The sequence below is a fragment of the Tauraco erythrolophus genome, chromosome 1, assembly GCF_009769465.1.
Source record: "Tauraco erythrolophus isolate bTauEry1 chromosome 1, bTauEry1.pri, whole genome shotgun sequence".
Taxonomy (NCBI): domain Eukaryota; kingdom Metazoa; phylum Chordata; class Aves; order Musophagiformes; family Musophagidae; genus Tauraco; species Tauraco erythrolophus.
In genome coordinates, this window is record NC_141465.1 from 116,695,284 (window position 1) to 116,715,371 (window position 20,088).

The 20,088-nt window shown below is 39.0% G+C and overlaps 1 protein-coding gene across 1 annotated transcript in view; it reads left to right on the forward strand.

Annotated features, from left to right (window-relative positions):
- XPO4 (exportin 4) overlaps window positions 1-20,088 on the forward strand; it is an 81,338-nt gene that overhangs the window by 25,338 nt on the left and 35,912 nt on the right. The window contains exons 3-6 of the mRNA XM_086621545.1: window positions 2,553-2,694; window positions 2,956-3,094; window positions 15,217-15,333; window positions 16,205-16,358. Of these exons, the coding sequence (XP_086477671.1) occupies window positions 2,553-2,694; window positions 2,956-3,094; window positions 15,217-15,333; window positions 16,205-16,358 (552 nt within the window). The remainder of the gene's footprint in view (window positions 1-2,552; window positions 2,695-2,955; window positions 3,095-15,216; window positions 15,334-16,204; window positions 16,359-20,088) is intronic.

The following is a 20,088-nucleotide window of genomic DNA, read 5'->3' on the forward strand; positions in this document are numbered from 1 at the left end:
TTATATTAGTACTTCATCTGGTCCTGAAGACTGTAACCACACCTTTAGCTTTATGGATCAGCAAAATTGATTCTTTTTATTTTCGCATTGATTTTTGGAGAATTTTAAGTGGGCAAAAGAACATAATTAACTTTATTTGCAGAACATTTTGATCTCATAAGTGATGTATTTGTCACTGCTCAGAAGCAAATAATGGAAATTTATGAAATAAATACCTAGCAGTACTGTCCATGCTAAGGGATACATCACTGCATCTTGTTCTTAAAGAAGGGAATGCAATTGAACATTAATAATTAAACATCATTGCAGACATTTTTCTTTTTTTTTTCCCCTTCTGAAATGTGGCTGATGGGAAGGAATGTGATCCTGGTTTTAATGCCTTTTGGATGTCTAGAAATATTACATCCTTAAACTGCCTATATGCTGTCACTGTTGTGAAACCAGCATGTTTCCACATGGGTCAGGCTTTTCCTGGCAGTGACTTCTCCAATAGGCAGTTGTGATGGCAGGACCTGGAACTGAGAGACTTTTCCCAAAACTTTGTGCTTCTTGAGTAAGCGTTTGTACAATCTGGACAGAAAGAACAGTTGGTTAACACCTGGGAGGTGAGAAGGGAGAGGTAGAGATTATGAAATCAGGAACTGTGAAGGGAAACAAGCTGTTCATAATGAAGAATAAAAGTGTACCGAAGGGATATGTACAGGTAAGGATGGGCAGGAACCAGAGGATCTGAGTAGATGGGTTTAAAAAGAATCAGAAAAAATGATCAAGATGGGAATGGGAATAGAGATGGAGAGAGATAACAAGGATGTCGATGGCGTTGATGGAAGAAAAGCATGTGAGCGATACAGGGAGAGCAACAGATGATGAGCGTAAGGGAAAGGGGAAGAGCCAATACCATACAGTTTCTTTAGAAACCTGGAGTTGAATCCAGGAAGCATGAGGCTCTACGTTCTTCTGCTGTAAGCCTATAGCTTTTAAATGTGCTAGCAGAACTTGTCCTGTCTTTCTTTAGTAACTTCGTGTGGAGGATAATGGTGCTCCGACTAGTTATAAGCTTACAGCGAGCACTTGGTGTCTGTGCTGTTAATGATTGCAGTTGTGCATCTGCGGTACTTGACACAAAGGAGAAATTCCATCCTCTTTTTTTAATAGCATTCTCTTTTTTGCGTGAACTTTGTACAGTTTGAAAAGCCAAAGATCCAGAAGTTAGAAAATGCCAGAATTAAAGTTCCCATTCAGGAATAATTTGGCTCATTTTTGTGTTAAACATACACATGAATCTTTTAATTAAGTAGTTACTTAGTTTTCCAGATTAAGCTAAGTAGATTTAAAGATGATTTATTTTGATTTATGCATGTTTATCTGTGTAGGGTTTAGATTTGGAGCCTGATAATTACTTTAAAACATTTTAGCAAATTGGCTGCTATCTTGGATATAGAACTTGCATATAAAGGAAATATATGTTACAAACTTGTGTGTATATGATTAAGGAAAGAAAGTTTGTTTCGTAGTCGTGTAAAGCCCATCATCTCATGACCGAGGCTTTCTCAAACAAACCCAGTCCTGGCAGGTTGCCCACTATAGCTCAGACTCCACTTTTTTAGGAATTTGATTTCACCATTTTGTTTTATGCCTTTGCCACCTGTGGCTACACCTGTTCTGAATGTTCCTTCTGTGTTATCTACAGAGCTCGGAATGTTTTGAAACTGGCTACTGAGATACTACCTGCTGTTTCCAAGTTGAAATTTTTAAAAGCAAAGGAACAAAACCAAATAAAATTTCTCTGTAGCTTTCTATTGTCATATAAATTAATGTCAAATTCTGGGGTTTCTCTTTAAATTGAACTTTGTAGTCATCCAAACTGTCACCTTTTCCCTTTTTCTAGTTTCTTTAGCGCATCTATATATAAAGTAATCAGATATTCACATAATAAGGACTAATGATTCCTACACTTTGGTAGAAAGTTATATTTTGGTTACCTCAAGATACGTGTGGGAGCTTGAACGTAATGTAGGAAACCTGAAATACACCAGTCTGCAAAACTTTTGCTTTAATAATTAAACACAAACGTTATCTTTAGGTGGAAGTGGACTCTTTACACTTTTTTTGTGGTTGGTAATTTTATTCACTGCTTTTTTGCCAAAGGCATGCACCCAAATGATGGAGGAGTCTTCATTTCTGGCATGCCTGTCAAATTATTCATCTCTTAATATACTGGGACTAAATATGTCTGTCTTTGTTCTTGTTGTTTCACAGTTGTGTTAGCATTCTTATTCCTACTCTTTCGCCCAGTCTCCTCGCGCCGCCAACTTTTCTTCCCCTGAGTCTCTGACTCAGATAATATTGGCCAATTTGATAATTGGGTTAATGATTTATTTTTTCCTTCCCTTTGAGGTGTAATTTCTTGTTTGATTTCATAGCAACAAAATTCAATTTAATAATAAATTAAATAACAGTAAATTCCATGGTTTTTTTTTCCCTGGAAATACATACAAGATAAATACAAGTATGCCTTCTGATACTCTAATCGCCTTTGTTTTTTCCTACAGAAACTAGTAAAGTGGACTATGTCCTTTTTCAAGCTGCTACGGCGATAATGGAAGCAGTTGTAAGAGAATGGATTCTCTTGGAAAAAACTAGCATCGAGTCACTGCGAACATTCCTTCTAACCTATGTCTTACAAAGGCCTAAGTAAGTAGAGGGAAAAAAACCTGCTGAACATGCAGAGTTCTGCATAGTCTGGGCTATCCTTTTGTTTCCAAAGGTAGTGGTACACAACCATTTCAACAATAATTTATCTTCCATTGTTGACATTTAGTTGACTTCCGTAGAGTTGTCAGCTTTCCCTTATGAATTAACACAAAATGTTTGAAAAAGAAAGGGGTTAAACATTTTATTGAGTATTGATGTTAAAAATTATTTGCAAACATATTTTTGCAATGTTGTTTACAGCCTTCAAAAGTACGTTCGGGAGCAGATTCTTTTAGCAGTAGCGGTCATAGTGAAACGGGGATCATTAGACAAATCAATCGACTGCAAAAGTATTTTTCATGAAGTCAGCCAGTTGATCAGCAGCGGTAATCCCACTGTAGTAAGTATTTGATTTTTTTCTTAAAATTTAAGCAATCTATGTCAGCAGCATAAGCTATATCCTTAGTGACTATAAAATTGTGTATATTACTTTTATCTAAAAATTAAAATTAGTAATTAAGTTGATAGCTATGCAAGCAATCATTTACAAAGCCTGACATTTTTGAATAAGAATGTTTTGGGACTAGTAATAGTATTTGTAGTTCTTTGGTACACCATATGTTTTTTAGGAAATAGGTTTCTCCGAATGGCCACTCTAAGTGCCATGGGGGATTTTTTTTGTTCCTTTGTGTTTCTTTAATAAAACAGCATGATCTAAAATGGATTCTCCGTTAGCTGGCACGTTCTGTACACACTCTGTTCCCCTTCCATCTGTGCAGTGCTGCACCCTTCTGTGGCTCAGCTGTCGGAGTAGGCAACCCAGCAAGAGGCATAGACCTCTGCTGTTTTCTGGGAGACGAGTAGGTGGAGAGAAAGGGGTGCGAGGAAGTAAAACGTGGAATGGAAATACAAAACTTACTCTAGATTTAGTGTCATACTACTAGGGGTAAGTGTTACCTTCCATACTGAGCTCAAAGTGGAAACAAGGTGTCCAATATCTATCTATGCATTTAGTGAAATTCCGTTTGCTATGCCAGGAGATAAGTTTAGAATAGGTCATAATAGAGGCATGTAACTAGAGATTAAAGAGAGGTGATTTTTCTCCTACCAAACGCAAATCAAAGATTACGTAGATTCTGTGCTGAAGCTTTTAACCAAAGCTTTTCTCAAACAAACAAACCTTGAGGGAATGTGCTCCTAATATTGCCGAGCGTTTAGAGCAGCAGTTGTACGAGATGTGAGCAGCAAGTGTTTAACTCTGAAAATTTGATCAAAATGTGCTAGGAGTAATGCAGCTCATGTCATAGTCCTAAAAATAGTGTGTCACCTCTGAGCACAAGTGATACCCTGCCCAGGGTATGGAAATTTCAGTTATACTCCTAAACCTTAATTTCACTGTTATTTAGCTGAAGGAGAATATTTCAGCCTTTTTGGTTGTGCATAATTTGAATAGAAATGGGTATTTGTTTAGGAGAACAATGTTAAATTAATGCTTTTTTTCCCAGGGAGCATATGCTTGTTGTTAAAATGGAGTTACAACTGAGGTTTTAAATCTTTGTGTATGTTATGTAGTTTATACGATCTTTCTGTAAAGATACAAAAGCGGAGTAAATGGAAACCTGGATGTTAACAGAGAAGTCTTCTCTGACCTAACTCTTGCATAGTCCAACTTCTACAGTTGTATTCTGTGCGTGCACTAACGTACCGGCGGGCCGCACTGACCACAGCATACAGCAAGCTAAGAACTGCCTGCTGTGAGTATGCCACTGCAGGCTTGCGGTGGAACAGAGCTTGTTGCAAAGGAGCTCTGGCTGGGGAAGGGACAAGATTTCACTCTCCTCTTCTCCACAGTTCACTTTGCTGCCACCATACAGAGACCAAGTTTGGCTCACTCAGCTTTTCATTTCCCTTTATCTAGCCCCTCTTCACAAGTATTATTTTGTTGCTCACCAGCCCGGGCTGCAACTCCAAGGATGCCATTGCATCTTCCGCAGCCAGGAGGAAATGGCCTGCCTTTTGTAGGCAGGGTCTATACCTTAGTAATAACAGGATACCATAATTCCCCCTTTTTGTTTTACAATTTTTGGTTTTTAGAGGAAATTGAAGGCTTTACGGTGAGCAGAGACCCAGTCCATTCGTTCCGACTCCAGCACGCTTCCCTCCCGTGAATACCACGTCGGGGCTTGTGGCTTTACCTTCGTTACCAAAGGACTCTTGCTCCGGCCCTGACTTTGGCTCCTCTGGCTCCGGCTCGGGAGTCGCGGTCCTCAGGGTCTCTCAGACATATCACATCAGGGTCACCAGTTGTTGCTCACCAGCCTGGGCTGCAGCTCCAAGAATGCCTTTGCATCTTCCGCAGCCAGGAGGAAATGGCCCACCTTTTGTAGGCAGGGTCTATACCTTAGTAATAACAGGATACCATATTATTTTCTCCGTAGTTTTTACAAAGTGTTTGTGCTCAGGTTTTAAGAAGAGCATTTAAAACATTTTCAGTATATAAAGATGTTTTCTATTCTGGTATGCTAATACAACATACTAGCAAAAAATGGCACATAATTCTGCGCCTTACAGAAACAGGAACATGTTTTCTGTAAGGCGCAGTATATGTTTGTTACTCTTTTGCAGACTGGTTATAAACACATGCTCCCATGTATGTATGAGGTTTTATATTATAAAATAGCTCTTATTCATAAAAATGTTCTTGTAATCTTCTGAGACATTGCTGTGAGAGAAACTCTGGTACTGGCACAGCTTTGTGCAACCCAGGACTTGGCATACACAGTAATAAGCAGTATATAAAATAGTGTGTTAGCATAATACCTGCCACAACTGAGCTGGCTCTGAGTGGGTTCAGAGCACACCTCTTGTGTAAATATATAACAACTTTGAAAGGTTGTGTGAGATAATTCATATGATGACTTATCCACTTATCTTCTCAAACGTTGAGTGGGTGTTTTTACTGATGTCCCTATAGCTGTGCCCGTCAGGCAGTGTGGAACCACAGTGGTGCAGCTGCCTTGCTGCTCTTGGAGTCTGAGGGAAGGGTGCATCAGGGTATGGTATGAAGCTAAGGAAGTGTTCCTGCTTTCAAGATCCAAGATGCACCATCAGGACAGTGCCATGCAGTGTCACAAGTGTTTCCTCACTTCACTGGAGATGTGTTTGTATTAGTTACTTATAAAAACAGGCCTCCATCCAGGCCAGGGAGGAGGCTAGGATATGGGTGTTGGGAGAGATCAGCAGATGTTTTCCAGCCCTCTGTGCCTCTCTGACTCATTCCACTTTTTAAACACATTTTTCCTGTGATGTGATGCACACTCTTGCCTTCAGCCTTATACCCTCAAGTTTCAGAAATCTATCATACCTTTGTGACTCCTAATTCTCTGTTGAGTCTCTCGGTCCCGTTCTGTGTCTCTCCCAGAGTTCTGCTCCATGTTTCCTTTGACCTACTGCCCACCCATTTGTGTCCTCCTACTTGAGGTTCACTCCAGCAGCTAAGAAATAACATACAGAGTCAGCAGGAGGTCACTTCATATTTAAAGCTGTTTGAAGCTCTCAAACATGGCTCTTAGCTGTTGATAATGGATTTCTACAGCAGTTTGCAATTGTGAGAAAGACCTTTTGAAAAAAGCCAAGTGGTCTCTTGCCTGCTTCCTGCTTGCTTTCTCCTCTCTATTGACTCTGAAGCTTCCTGGCCCAGATAAAGAATAAAGTAGGTGCTTAATCTAGTCCATTCCCTGCAACCCTCCACTCAGTTCCCATCAGACATCTGTACTAGTTTTATGTATGTTAGGCACTCCTGCTTCATGAAATCTTTGGGACTTTCCAGTAACATGTTGTCAGGGTCAAGTCCTGAGGATTGGTGTAGTAAGGACAGCAGCAAATGTAGATGGTGCTGTCTTTTAGATATGTCCTTTTGCAGGATTTGATATGCTTAATACCTTAAATTCTTGAGTATTAGTTAAAAATACCTTTAGAAATGGATGTATTTTGAGGAGGGAACATAAAGGTATGTTGAGTAATGTTGTGACAAACTGACATAGGAGTAAGACTGATGGATGAACTGTTGAGAACGAATAACAAAACAAAACAAAAAACAAAACCAAAACACAAACCAAAAAGAAGATTGGAAGGAAGAGAAGGAGAGGAATAGTGATAAGAGGAAAGTGTGTAGGAGATGCAAAATATGGCTTTACTATTAAGTAATCTCTTAATAGTGGAACACAGTGTACATGTTAAGGAAGTAACCAGGCACTAAGGAGAGGTAATACTACAGGGATGGGAAGGATGCATGGTTAGAGGCAGGGTTTGAACCTGGAGCGCCGGCTCCTGCTGCTGCTTCTCTGCAGTATGGACTTTTATGGATCTTGTGGAAGAAACCTCTCTGAGAAGGGAAAGCAGACTACAGAGAGTCTGGCTACGTATTAATTTATCAATGTGTTTAGGTAGTAATCCTCTGGGAGGACAAGGATTAGCTTTGCTGTTCCTGGTTTTGTTTTTCCTGGCTCCTCCTATAACATAGATACAAGCCATCCTCCTGCTCATGAAGGAGATTCTGGAATCTCCCTCCAAGAGTAATTTCAGGATCTCTTTTCAAAATCTTCATCTCTGGGAGACAGAGCTTCTGGCGGTAGAGACAGTATCATAGGCCAGCCTTAAAATGCTAAATACATGTTTTCCATCACTGATTTCAAGATTTTGGAGAATTGTATAGGCCAAGATCTTCTCAACTATAAATGCCTTCAATTTCTTGACCTTTTCTTTTTGTGTTAGAATAGCCTGCTTTTGCATAGCTGAAGGATTTTGTTTTTCCTTCATCCCTGCCAGAAGGACAGAAATCCTGGCAGCTAAAGTGACTGATTCCCAGGAGGAGGAACTGCTCTACATGTGAACACAATCAGATGGACTTTATTTAAAAATGGACTAGGATACGGGTCACACTGGATTTCTTCCATGATATGGGTAGACAGATGCAGAGACGTTCAACTGCTGTAGACCTGAGACAGGTCTGGGAAGCAACAGAAACTGTGTTTTTTAAGATCTGCAATGCATTTAGTAGAATGTGTTCTAATATAAAGCTCCATGCCTGAAGCCTAAATTTTTCTGTATGTGCCAGAAGTCTTGTCAAGACTTACTGGAAGAGCTCTGGGATCCTAACAGTTCCTTCTCTCTTAAAAATCTGTAAATCTATTGGTCTGTTTCCCAATATTCATGGTTGGGCTAGAGAGGAGATTCAGATGCTTCGGGTTACCTAAAGCTGCTTAGGAATGTGCTGTGGATGGATCTCATGTGAACAGTGGGAAATATTAATAAGCAGAACTCTAGGCATTCAACTTCATTGGAATTAATCTATCAATAATAATGGCTGCACAGATAACGAGTTACATTTATTTAGTATTTATGGGTTTTATTTCTGTTCTTTAAGAGGAATTTTACTTATAGATCCCTGTCTAGCTGTTGCTGTCTCATGTGGTAGGATAGGAATTGGAGAGGCTCATGTGACTTTTATATTTTTGAGAAAACCTTGTACGTTATTTTCCCCCCACCTCTATCCTCAGCTGTATCTTCTGGTCTAATAAAATTATTACCTTGTCCTATGAACCTTACTGCCCTTGAGACATGTTAAGTATAAAAAACAGATGGTTAACCAGGATATTTAAGCTGTTCCCTTCATGCTCACAAGTGCTCTATAAAGGCCTAAGTTAGTGTGTTAAAGATTGATTTGGGGATTTTAGAGGTCCAGAAACTACTCCAAATATGAGGTTAAAACTCAGTAATAGAAATGTAGGAGAACTTTAAAACATAAGTATTGTTTTAGTAGTTGTGTTAACCAGGGTGCCATTTAAAGTTTTCTGATTCTTCTTTTAAAAGAGAGCATACTTTACCAGAGGTAGTAGACCAAGTCTCCAGCTTAGTTGCTTAATAACTTTAATATTAGAAATTGATAGCTCCCAGTGTTATCATGTACAATAGAGCTACAGTTTCAAAGACTGGCTTGGGAGGTGAGGAGACGTGATCCAGCAGACAGATGTGTGCCCCTGTACTATGTGTGGCATCCAGGACTCTTCATTTCCTCAGTTCTACCATCTCATGAGATGTGGAGGCCCTCACCTGTAGACCTCAGAGACTCACTGGGAAGAAAGAAATGATGCTTTTCCATGTGTTATACCTATATTTCTTTTACTACTGTGGTGACACGCAAATAAACAGACTTGAGGGGGAAAAGCCTCTCTAAGAAGTTTATTGACCCTAACTTGCTCGGTCTTTAGTTCCGCTTCCTCTCAGAAGTACTGCTCTTCTGAACAGATACGTGCAGTAATAAACTGGATCTGTGTGGGAGTCTACTTAAAAACCTATCTTGGCATATCTGACAGTATGGCAGGCAGAGTCAGGCAACAAGGATGAGGAAAAGGTGGGGGGAGAGGAGGATCCCCTGCTCACCAAAGAACACTTGCCAGGATGATGTGTTTTTAAAGCTGGGTGATGCTGGTGGTGAGCTGCATGGCTGGTCTTTCTATTTATTATTCTGAATTTAATTGAAAGTCTTGGATTTGTTCATGCAGCTATTGTAGGAGTGGAGATTCAGCTGGTGCCTTTCAGACAAGAACCTGAAGAAGGATATGTCACCTCTAGATAAATGGATTTCAGACCCTCACTTTTTTTGATGAGGTTACTTTTTTTTTTTTCCCTTCTCCTGATTTCTACGTCACAACTTTGCCTGTCCCCAGAGAAACAAAGAAAAGCATGTTTTGTACCTTAAACTCCAGCAAACTCTGCCTGGACCTCTTCCACTATTAGTAGAGGCTGGTACTTCCCTTCTCTCTTTGGCCAAAACCTGCATGCTTCACATGCCACGAGATCATTTTCCTGTGGCCTCCAGGGATTCATGGTCTTCCTCAGCTCAACCTTGGGGGTTTCCCGTGCTTGGTTTGCCTGGTTCCCCCCAGGGAGGGAAGCAGGCTCTCCGCCTGTCCTGTTGATGTAGATGTGGTATGTTAACCCTGTGCTGCTCATCTGTCTTTGCACAGTGGCAAAGGGGGAACTGGGGAAAGGGGTGCACTGCCCAGCTAGTCCCTTACTGCTGCCAGTGCAAAACTGCAGTTATGGGTCCTATTCCTATCCTCCTGTTCCTGCTTTATGGCTTTTTTCTACCAGTTGGCTTATTTGGGAAGAAACAAACAGGGAAATGAAGTGGATTATCCTAGTGCTTGTTCCGCCCCCCCCCCGCACCATTGCGATACTGACAAGTTGAAAAGCTGGAGCGGCCCCAGTTACTGTGTGTCCAGATATTTCTTTTGGTCCTGTGGCCGTCCTGTTAAGCTTTCCATTTGGAGTTGCAGCTCACATTCTGGGGTTTCAGATACTCTGAAAATGTTAGCAAGTACAGCTGTGCTTATTCAAGGAAGTTAAGGAAGAAGTATATTACTACCTTTATAAAGGAAGTGTAGCTTTATTTGGTAAAATCACTTTTTGACATGTTCTCACTACAGAATTTTATCACCTAGGAGCAGCACAGCAAATTCTACCTCTGATAGATTTACTCTTTGATTCTTCCTGCTCTCACACAAGTTAAGGTTAGGGTTTAGGGATATTATTAAATGCTTCTTGTGGCTTCCCTTTGGTTTCAGTAACAGAGTTAACATTACAAGGATGGAGAGAAAAAGTTCTCTAAATGCATATGCAGGCTGGCAGTGATTTAACATTAACAGGGCAGATGTTATGATTTTTCTTCTGTTCAGATGAGACATTCTTTTAAATAGACGTACTCATTTTTCTGTGGATATAAATGACACTTGCAGACGGTGCAGGGAGGAGCTTGATAGTTTAGGTTTTGTAGTAAAGTGAATGATTTAATTAAGCCTCTGACAACCTAGCTGTATCTCTGCTCTGAATTTCAGAATGGAGGAAACACACTTGGTGCTGTAGTTCATTCTGCTTTGTCTGTTGGCTTTTCTGCCTTGGAGCTGGTGAACCACATGTCCATTTTTTCCTAAGCTGTATTTGAACTCTTCTTCCTTTCAGATGCTTTGTAACCTAACTACCCTCAAATGAAGCAGTTCACTTATTCCATGGGCTGTCCAGGCACAAGTGTGAAATCCCTTCAAACATGATGACTTTAACTTTTGTTATAGGGGACATTCCGTTTGGAGGAATAAGTTGCATTTACCTTCTGCATCTGAGTTTTATGAATTATGTATAAATGTTTTGTATTGTTAAAATAGTACATGGTCTTTCTGTTGTCTGTGTTTTGTTAGTGTAATTTAAAAACAAAACCAGTAAAACGATGTTACTACTGGGTGTCTGATTGCCAAGTTAATCTCTTATCACAAGTCCCATTGATCTTCTGTTTGAGCAGCTGAGAGTCTGTTTTATGTATAGCTATCTTTCATAAAGTTTATTCCTGGTAATAAAGCTAACTGGGGTGAGTGCCAAGCTATTCTCAGAGGCAGTCTGCTCTCAACAAGAGAAGTATTTTATTTTGTTAGATGGGGTTATTGTTTGGGTATGTACTTGTGGCAGAACTAGTGAAATTGCTAGCGAGCAAGTCAAACTAGGTTCAAAAGTGTACTCTTACTGGTATGAAGTTAATGGCATTACTGTGCAATAGACATTCAGATCCGACTTTTAATATGATGCCCAGAATCACATACATTTTCTTCTTATTACTGTATGGTTTTATTAAATTGGATCGTTAATCTCATCTGTGGCATGGCAAAAACCTTGAAAAAACCCCACACTACAAAACAAATAAAAAACCAAACCAACCCTCCACCTTAGAACTTTTCATGTATTAAGTGCATTGAGTTTTGTTATGTGTAAGAGTAAGTAATTTTATTTCACAGAGCATAACTGTATTGGTTTATATGAAATTGTGGTGTTTTTCAGATTTTTGAAATCTTTCCTCTAATAGCCTGCATTTGTGTTGAGGGTACTTAAAAAAGTGTCTTCATACCAAACATACATATAAATTAAAAAAAATTATTTCAAAATATTAGTAGCTAACTTTCAGTAGAGTTACTTTATAAAAAGTAAAATTTTACTTTTAGTAAAGTTAACTTAAGCTCTATTCCAGAGTTTCTGAAATATAGCTGTGTATTCAGAATTGTTCAATAGAGGGTAGGGCACGTGTTCTTTTATGTTAATTAGTTTGTTAATATTTGTATGAAAATGGTGATCTTACTGCTATGCTCAACAATCTGTGTAAATTCCTATAGTCTTATGGGAGTTTTGGGAAGCAGTGTGGTGGGTTTGTGTGCAGCTCTATGCGAACGCTTGAGATTGCCAGAACAGGTTACAGGTCTTGGTCTGTTCCTCTGCTCTTGTCTGTAAGCTAAACTCCGGGGGGCTGGCACCTACCTTCTGGGAAACCAATCTCCTCTCAGCCTGTTGTTGCAGTACATTTGAAATTACTGGCCAATATCTTATATTTGGTCTTCTGCTCTGGTGACCTGGATATATGGGAGTCCTCACAATTCCTCATGCATGCAAGGGGTAAGCGCTGATGCAGATAGTCACAGGAGGGCATAAACGTGCCCATAGGCCACACAGTGCCCTTGGGATGGTGAGGGAGTGGGTCAGGATTTGCACCCCAGGTATTGGAATACCAAGGTGAAGGAGTTGATGCTGGGAATTCAGTGGGAGGGAGGAGAGCGGAGGGAAGCAGTGTGCTGCTGGAGGGAGTAAAGTGTGTCACACTTCCTTCATGTGCAAAGCAGGTACTGATGTCAGAACTACCTGAAATATAGCTCTTAGTGAAATCAGAGGGGCAGGTCACTGCTCAAGGTGCTTCATCAGGCTCTTAGCAGATTCAGTCAGCCTAGCCGCATGCATTGCTCTTCACATCTTTCTTTGAAGAGATTTTGTGACCATCAATCATAAAATTTAACCTTCCTTTTAAACTTCTCCTTGAAATACCAGAAAAATCTGGAACATGCTTTTATCACGCAGTAGCATGTTACTATCCAAACAGAAAGAATTAATTATTATATACCATATAAACAAACTGGAGAAAATGGAAGGAGAAAATATCTATTATTTCAGTTAATATTAAATATTTGTAATCATGGTGGGAACAAACATTTTTTTTTTCCTATTATTCCTTACCTGTCATTGGAACTAACTGATTTATTTTCCAATAACTGGCAACTGACTGCAAGTGATGGGTAATCTGCATCTCTGCCCTGCTTGTCCTGTGGTGGTCTAGATGGTGGCTTAGGGTGAAGATCTTTGCATGATAAAGCAGGAGCAGCTTAGCTTTAGCCAGACTGTTGTACTATTGTAGTCATTAATACCACATAGTAATGACTATGTTACAGAGCATCAAACTGTTCAGATTTCTAATTGCAACTAATGATGTCCTAACGTCATGGCTTCTCTGAGCTGAAAAGTATCAGTGTGTCAGTAGTTCAAGCATAAAATGAAAGCCTGCTTTTAAAAGTATTTAGAGAGCCTTGTGAGACTTCTGCATCTCCTGGCACATAATGGAATTGGGCAGTGTTCTCTGGCAACTTTGCATTATTCCTTTGAAAACATGTATTCTTATCTAAAGCATTGTTCTAGAGCCAAACTTTGGGTTTCTGGGTGTTCGGGGTTTTTTTTAGTTTGAGTTTTTTTTCCTCCCTCCTAGATTAATTCTTTTCATATGGAACTTTGAACATTGGATTTAAAACTCAGTGTTAGCCTACACTAATTTTTTTTATATTGGATCAAATCTGGATTTCCTCTAAATAAAAAATATTTGTTGTATAAATAGCTTACGTAGACATTTGGAAATAAAATATTGAAATGTTTGAGCTAATTAGAAATATTTCTAAGTCTAGTATAGAAATGGCAAAATTGCGATTTTGTTGGAGTAGTTTAAAGTGTGATGTTGTTTTTCACTGGCTAAACATTGCTTTTATCATATGTGACGTGACAGTGGCGACTATAGATGAGAAATAGTCTTCTTGAAATAAATCTAATCTTTGCCTTTTTTAAGAAATAATTTAGCAACTGATCAGCAATATGCTGGTCCACCGTACAGCTTTATTATACAGTAGAAGAGAAAACCCATATGTTATCATGAAGCCACTGTGTTCAATCTGTCTGGAACTTATTTAGCAAGTAAGAATGTTAATTTAGTGTATACTGGCTAAGATAACTAGTTGTCTGGGGGGTCAAGGTACTGACTTCAGAGGCATTTCTGAACAAAGATGTTGCAGTTGGTGCGTGGATGGCACTGGTCTCAGCTGTTGTATGAGCTTGCATAAATAGTATCATCTCCACTTTAATCTTTCGGGTGTTCAGAGGTAGTGTGCATATTTCTGTTTAACCCCTGGACACTTGCTGGCATGCATGACCCTTTAACAATTCCTATCCCTCTGTCCATGCCTGGCACCTTGGCTCCAAACAGTCTGAGAGAATAGTCAGTAATTTGGAAGTTTTTTGTTAAGAACATCTCTTTAACAAAAAGTGCTTTCATTTCATCAGTGTACAGTTTCTATTGTGCTTGTTACTGTAGTGTATGGCACACTTCTGAAGTACTTCTTGCATCTCCACTGTACAATATTTACTCCCCTTTGTATGTAATGATCAGTTTTTTAAAAAAATGTTAAAACTGGTGATGATGGTTACTGGACTTTGGCATCAGGAAAAAAAGCTTTTTTTAATTTCAAAAAATCAGCATCAAAGGCTGGAGCAGTGTGTTTCATAAAGGAAAGTTGACTTAAGTTGTGTTTTAGGATAAGCATTTGATTTACCTTGCCTTGAATTTTGAGAATGAAAAAGATACAGATCCATGAAGACTTAAAGGTTTAAGTTTCTCTAAAATTAAGATGCTTTTTTCGCACCAATTTTTATATCACTTCAGAGACGTTGTTCTAGTAGAGTAGCTTTAAAGGTTCTTTCTGAGGTTTGTGGATGTTGTGTTTTGGAGGGAAGTATCTAAAAGCCTTCAAGCTTCAGAGCTTTCTCTGAATTTATCTCCTTTTTTTTGTTGGGGAGAGAGTGAAAATATGTAGTAGATGGTGTATTGCAAGTGTTGTTTTTGACTAGCCGTGATCACTTTTGGTGGTATAAATTTAATCATGATCAAATACCAACACCGTAAGTGTAGCAAATGCAAAGAAGGGCCAAAACAAACTTCAGAGTGACCTAAACTATTAGATCAGTAGAAATAAGTGGAAGCCGAATCTTCCCTGAAATGAATACCTGTAAAGCCTTGTGCACAGGGAGAGGAAGTAAACAGCAAGGCTGGGAAATGGATTGCAGTAAGTTTGTTTCTGTTTTGTAGTGATCATCGTACAGATACTAGCTTTCATATTGCTCAAATATTTGAATTTCTTTTCTAAGGATGGAGCCTGGATGATTCCAGAGATGGTTCACCCAAGGATCCTGAAAGTTTGAGTTGTTCTAGTTTGTGTTAGAAGAAACTGAAGTAACAGTTGTAGAAATATGCTAATATAATAATTTAAGGACAATGTAGGTGGTATTATGTTATTGGACATCTTTTAGTTATATTATTCACCCTTATTTTTTTTATAGCAAACTTTGGCCTGTTCCATTTTAACGGCGTTGTTGAGCGAGTTCTCAAGTTCAAGTAAAACCAGCAACATTGGATTAAGCATGGAGTTCCATGGTAACTGTAAACGTATATTTCAGGTAAACTAGTTCTGTATCAATATACGCTTCCTGTCTTTCTAAAATGTAAACATTGAGAAGCAGAAGTACTTTCTTGCACCAGGTGCATTCAGATACAGCATGTGCCTAACTGCATTTAAGAGGACAAATATTATATTATAAATGCAGATACTGGCAACTTCAGGCAAGTTGATAATGTGTTTTTTAAAAACTCACATCAAAAAGCTGCCATCCCTTTTTGCCCATTTTATGAATGTAGAGCTGCAGATCTTTATGTGGTTGGACTCTTTAATTCCTTGGCTACCAATTGCAAACAAAACGAATACCCTGTGGAACAATGATAGTCTTAAATATAGCTTTGGTTTAAAGCCAAGGAGAGCTATGTATTTAAAAATATTATTGCAGATGGTGTAGTCTGGTTGTCTCAGATGTATTGTTTGGCCAGGCAGAAACGTTTTTGTGAAGGCATTGCTTTAAACTGTCTGTTGTGGAACAACTTACCAACTTTTTTTCATGCCAAAGACCAACCTTCTCCTCCACCAGTTGTTAAAAAAAAATTAAGTTTTTCTTTCAATGACTAGCATTTATGAGAATTTTTTTTCTTATTCTTTACAAACACAATCTATTAATTTTGGCAAAAGGGAGGGGAGGGTTCTGACTGACAACTTCTATACTCGTAGAATGGTTTGGGTTGGAAGGGACCTTAAAGATCATCTGGTTCCAACCCTCCTGCCATGGGCAGGGACAACTTCATAATATTTTCCATATGTGAATGAAAAATAGGGTGAAACCAGAAAATTCTTTTCTGTTTAGAAAAGTATTTCTTTTTAATCAACATTTTAATTAATAACTGAAAGACTGCATTAATATATTGTGTTCGTCCTGACTATAGGAGGACGATCTGCGGCAGATCTTCATGCTCACAGTAGAGGTACTTCAGGAATTCAGCAGACGTGAAAACCTCAATGCTCAGATGTCTTCAGTGTTTCAGCGTTATCTTGCACTAGCCAATCAGGTCTTAAGCTGGAACTTCCTTCCTCCAAATTATATCCTTTTAATGTCAGGCCCTTTCTTTCAGCTGACTTGGGTCACTTCTACCAGGTGATAAGTAAAGTCTGTGAGGGAAGAAAAATGTAAAACGTATAAGCCTTGTATTTATTCCTTGATTTATGTTTTCTTGATTACTTGATCACCCCTGTGCTTGCTAAACAGATGCTTACATACAGAACTTGCACTTGCTCTTTGTTAAAGTTTTAAAGGATTTTATATAAAAGGCAAAACTGGTTCAGCAGAGCAGCCTCCAGTTATGTGCTGATGGTCTATCTGGTTGGTGCAGGGGAGAGGAAGTCTAATATGCTGCTTTAGTGCAGAACCAAATGGTGAAGAAGTCTAAGCTCTGAATTTTTATGTGGAGATCTCATCTGTCCTACTTTTCTCCCTCAGAGAAGAAGAGGGGGCAGGTAAATGCCCCATCATCTAGTAACATGCCTGCTCAACCAACTCCCCATAAAAGAGCATGGTCATATACTAGAACATGTAATAGGTTCTCCTTGGTCTGAAGAAAAAGTATTTGGTAGCTGAGAGAAGAAATGGCAGGTCTTTTTTTTTTTTCCAATACACAAGTGCCATTGCTTCCATTTTGACATCTTTGGTGTGTGCTTATTATGAAAGTCCAGAGAATGTTGGAGATGGAAAGTAGAGGAGGCAATGGTAATCAGAAAGAGAAAGAGTCTGAGTGAGGGAGAGAAGAAAAAAATACTAAAATTCTTAGCCCCAAAAATGGGCTAGAAGAATATTACAGAAATAATCAATCGCATTCTCTATTTAATAGAGGGTTAAGACAGCACTTGTGGTAAAACATTACAATGACTCTTCTAATAGCTAGACCATCTATAAGATGCTCAGTAAACTTTCCAAGAGTCAAATTTTTAAGCTGGTTTATAAACTTTTCTCTTCAAACCTTTTGCAGTTGATACTAAGTTATACATACTGGAGGAGTCTGGGTGCTGCCTTCAAATCCACTGTAAAGGATTTTATTTGCTTTCCTGGTTTGACGGTCAGAAGATGGTATCTGTGTGTTTCTGTTGTCTTTGATTCCATTCATTATGCTGTGGGCAGCAAAAATGAAATTTATTTGGAACTGAATATTCCTTGGTTCATGTCTGTAAAACAGAATACTAGTTATATTGTCTTTATGGAAGGTGCCATGAATTAAAATAAGTATCCTACTCCTATTAATCACTGAAGTGATTAAGCAGGGGTCCAAAGAGGAATTTAGTGCATGTGCCTGAAAGACTGAGACTGGAGTCAAATTATTGCGTCTTAGAAAAGTTTTTGGAAGAGGATTTGGGCAAACAATGTGTCAACACTCCCCACCCCTGGCCCAAGCTGTAATTTTAAATAGAAAGGAAATGCTCTTGTGTTTTGCAGGGGTGGGTTGAGTTGGTTCCCTCTGAATTTTAGTCTTGCTCTGGGCAAACCTCTGATGTAGTCCCAAATACTGATGTTGTTACAGTTTGGAAGTGAAGGCTCTAGTTCTTCATGAGCGCTTTATCCAAGGCTAAGGTTTGCAGCGATGGAGCTAGATATACGCAAGCAAGATGTAAAGCCTTGGGAGTACCTGCTTTCAGTTATACCTCTACATAATACAAAGTGATTTAGTCTGTAGGTGCTAGCGAATACGTGTTAATTGAAATAGCTAAGCAAGCCATGCTGCTGCTGAAGGTTAACAGTGTTTTCTGCTACTTGGCCTACTGAACATACTACAGCTGTTAATCAAATCCTAGCAACTGATGGAGGTTGCATGGACCTTTAGTCTGAACCACTACAAGTACTCTTACATGGCTCTGTTTAAAAGCTTTTCATAACTTCTGCTCCACTTGATACTATCTTTTTGCTTTCTATCACTGGACTTTTCATTTTGCTGGAAAATTTACAGCACCAGCTTGGGTCTCCCTCTTCTATGTAGTAACCTGTTTTCACAGAAGTTGGAATGGCTTTAATCATCATTGAGAAATGCAGGTGTTAGCTGATGAAGGTTCAATGAGTGTTGGCGTTTGCAGCACTATGTTGATTATATTGTGGCATAAATCTCTCTTCCCTAAGACGACTGGTTTAAAAGTAGTTGTTGATCGTTAGCTCATGGGCAGTGAAACTTAACTTGGCTGCAGTTTCTAGATAGGTAGAACACGACATAAGAACGTAAGAATTGTTGTGTTGATTGACCAGTTGGTATCCTTTTGGTATCCTCTTTCCAAATCTTGACAGTACATATGCTGAAGCAATGGGCACAAGTTTAATACTCGAAGCATGGAGTAAAACGATCCATTGTATCCGCAGATACATCTTTTTTCCTGTAGCTGGTATTTCCCCTGGCAAGATAGTATTGATTCTCAGTATTCCCTACAGCGTAACAGTAATCTGAAGTATTTGTATATAATCTTTAGCAAGATTCTTCTATCTCCAAAAAAAAAGGAAGTAGCATAAATGTGCATTAACTCAAAAGTGACCATTGCCCAAAGGCACATTATTTAAGTCACTAAGTTGCAAAAGTTACATTGAAACATAAAACTTCTCAAGAGTTCTTGTGCTGTTACAGGGTAACTGTGTGTGGCATTGTTAGATGGGCAGTGCTGGCACCAGTTAGAGGAGTCTCTATTGGGAGACTATATTGGACTATTAGGAGTCTCTATTGTCTACTGCTAGCAAGAAGAGCTGGCATGAAAGATGCATTCTGGAATAGCCATCTCATTGGAGCAACAAAAGAAGAGAGACTGGGACCTACCTATTTTTAAGTTGGAACTCAGTAATTTAAGTGTTTTAGGATGTGCCTGCAGTAGGAAGGGCAGGACCTGATGACCTAGGAGGCCTCCTTTCAGTCATGTGCAGTTTCTTCCATTTCATTTTCTAACACACAGACAATAATCTATTGTTATTTTTATCTCCTACCTCGAGGTATTAGTTCACCTGGTGTTTGCAGATGCTTCGGAGGTTTTTGGCAGTACTGTTGGAAATGACAATAACGTAGGGTTCCTATTTTGCACTAAGAACATATGGCAGTCTGTTGCGGCATGTTGGCTTCTGTAGAGTTTCTTTTTTCAGATCTGTTACAGCACTGTTAAATATTGTTTACTTGGATGGAACTAGTTTTAACTGCATCTTTTCTTAAATGAATGTTTTGACTAATTAAGGAAGTGCAAGTGATCAGTACTAAGCCCTCTCCTTTACAAGAGTGCCTTCAAGGATCTTCCCTCCTTGGGCGTGTCCAAAGTCTCCAGTTAAAGAGCAGAATGTTGCTGGACTTTAATGCACCTTGACAAGGACATAATATATATATTATGTTCTGTAGAGTCAGGATTTAAATATAATTTATATTCTTTTACTTCCAGAGATGTTTCTCACTTCCTCTTGACTTCGGGATTTATCTGGTTTTGGCAGCCACATTCTAAGGGACTTTGGATGAATGTCCTCAAATGCAAAAGTTCTTAAACAGAACATAAGATTTTTGTCCAGCTATCTCCCATCTACAAAAAGGTGTCTATTATCTCTCATTAGGAGCTGTCATGGAACTACTTATACTTTATTCATTAACATGAATTATAGTACGTGAATAGAGAGGAACTTGAGCTTTAGTTCTTGTTCTGGATGTGATGCCTCTACTTGCTTGGAGGCAAGCTGGCAAATTTTCAAGTGAATGTAGAATAGGGGATTGGATTTAAAATACAGGTTACGTAAACCTAACAGGATGCACTCCACTAATGTGCATCGTTGCTGTTC